Below are 2,132 nucleotides of genomic sequence, written 5' to 3' on the forward strand. Positions count from 1 at the left end.
GGGCGCTGTGGCCGCCTCCCGAGCGCCGTGTGTGTCCGCCCCCGGGGTGTGGTGAGGCCCTTGGCACCCATAACCGCTGCTTGTACCTTTCAGCCTGAATTTCAAGGACCCTGAGGCGGTGAGAGCTCTGACGTGTACTCTCCTGAAGGAGGATTTTGGTTTGACAATTGACATCCCCGTGGAAAGGCTGATTCCTACCGTTCCCTTGAGGCTGAACTACATCCACTGGGTGGAAGATCTCATTGGTCACCAGGATGCTGCCAAGCAAGTCCTTAGGCGAGGCATTGACATAGGTACTTGGAAAAACAAAACGTTTAATTCGTTATTTACTGTCAATGAAACTAGCTGATAAAACTTGTTACCCATCCTTAGAGAAATGTGAAGCCTGAACTGTACTCGCCGTGGTGAAATGGGCGATCTGACTCCATTGGTATTTCATTTGGCTTCTTGGTGGGTAGGATTTTTCTTTACAAACACAAGAATGGCCATAGCAGGCAATTATTTGGCTTGTTGTGGCCTTGAACTCTCTCGAGGTGAGGTTTGTGTGGTATGCAAAAATGATGCTGCTAGTAACACAGTAAAAAATGTCACTCTAAAGGAATTTTAAAAAGAAGATGGCATTTCTTCTCAGTCTTCTAACTAGTGAATGGCATTATGTTAGCAATCTATTAATTTTGGTTTGGGATGTCTGCACGAGAGAGTTTGTGAGTTGCATGGCAGTATTTTCTAGCGTTCCTTTAAGATATTTTTTTTCTGCTGTTTCACATGTATTTGGCAGATGAATGATGTGTCTTTTTTAAATGTTGATTTTTTTTTCAATGCAGCTGTTTTTATGAGCTAAATTGTAAAAGAGGATTAATTAGAGGCAAACCAAGGCAAATACTAGCAAAGCTGTATTTTGGTTGTAAATGGTTAGATTTTCTGTTTATTGTTGAAAACAAAATCTTTTTTTTTAAACTGGACTAAGCATCTGCAGATGGATTATGTCGTGCAGTGCAGTTTGTTCTGTTTTTGTATCTGGATTATTGGATAATATCTGGACAATATCTGGATTAAGCAACAGATTAATGTAAACAGTTATTCAGTAGAGATGTGCATTTATAAGATGTACAGTGAAGTACATAACTTGGTTCTCGTTAGAAATAAATAAAAAAAAATAGCTCTGTAGGAGCAAGAGACTATATTCCATATACAGATAGTAAAGTTGGCATTTTGATTCCAAATTATTGGAATGAATCATTTAAAAAGGCACCTGTGATGTTAAATTTTAATTTAGTTCACATCTTTTACTTTTTGTCAATAGAATCTTCCTTTGTGATTTCAAAGGCTTGTTTTTGAAGATTGTTGTGTGCTGAAGTAAACTCATAATGAAATTGAGAGAAGCTGGAATTTCCTTTCTAACTTGTGTTTTAATGCTTGACATTAGAATTACTGACTTCCTCAAAGCTTGGGCTCAGTAATCTTGGTTACCATGCCAGTTTTTACATCACTGTTTTCTTGCTAGCATGATTTTTTTTTTTTAATGGCATTTTTAATCTCTTGAAATTTACTGACTTGTGTTTTTATCTGGGTTTGCGATGGATACAGGGTTTATATAATCGTGGTGAGCGGACAGCTGCTTTCCTTTCATAACTTTTAAACTTGTTAGCAAGCTTCTATGCATTTGATATCAGGTTGCATTTTTGAAAACAATTTCTAGGCACTTCACAACGGTAGGTGGCTAGGTAGAAGAGACAGATCCTTTAAGTCCTCCAGGTATTGGAAAATTTTCAGGTTGAGTTTGCAGTGAGCTTTGATGTTCCAGCTCTGGGAAAGTAGGAAGTCATCCAAGAGGAACTTTACAGGAGTGCTTGAAATAACTGCCTGCTTTTGCATACACAGTGTTATTTATGTTTCAATAGGTCAGTATAGCAGTAGACTCTTGATATATCTCTGAACTCAAGTTTTGTGGTGGTGAGATATCTTTCCCTTTTCTTGTATCCATTCCTTTTAATCCTAAATTTGACTGTCATTGGTAATTTGATCCTAGATATGCCATAGTTATGAGAAGGAATTATTTTATGCTAGCGTATCTTTGTTAACAAATTTTTGTCTGTCTATCTTTTCAGATGTCTTAATTGGCAGCTCTTTGA

At 37.7% G+C, this 2,132-nt stretch overlaps 1 protein-coding gene across 1 annotated transcript in view; it reads left to right on the forward strand.

The window, feature by feature from the left end:
* Positions 1-93: 93 nt before the first annotated feature.
* The window catches only part of METTL16 (methyltransferase like 16), a gene marked incomplete at its 5' end in the record, with an annotated part of 11,350 nt that continues 9,311 nt past the window's right edge, over positions 94-2,132 (forward strand). The window contains one exon of the mRNA XM_010077389.1: positions 94-293. Within this exon, the coding sequence (XP_010075691.1) occupies positions 94-293 (200 nt within the window). The remainder of the gene's footprint in view (positions 294-2,132) is intronic.

This window comes from Pterocles gutturalis, unplaced genomic scaffold (genome assembly GCF_000699245.1).
Source record: "Pterocles gutturalis isolate BGI_N339 unplaced genomic scaffold, ASM69924v1 scaffold42168, whole genome shotgun sequence".
NCBI classification, from domain to species: Eukaryota; Metazoa; Chordata; class Aves; order Pterocliformes; family Pteroclidae; genus Pterocles; species Pterocles gutturalis.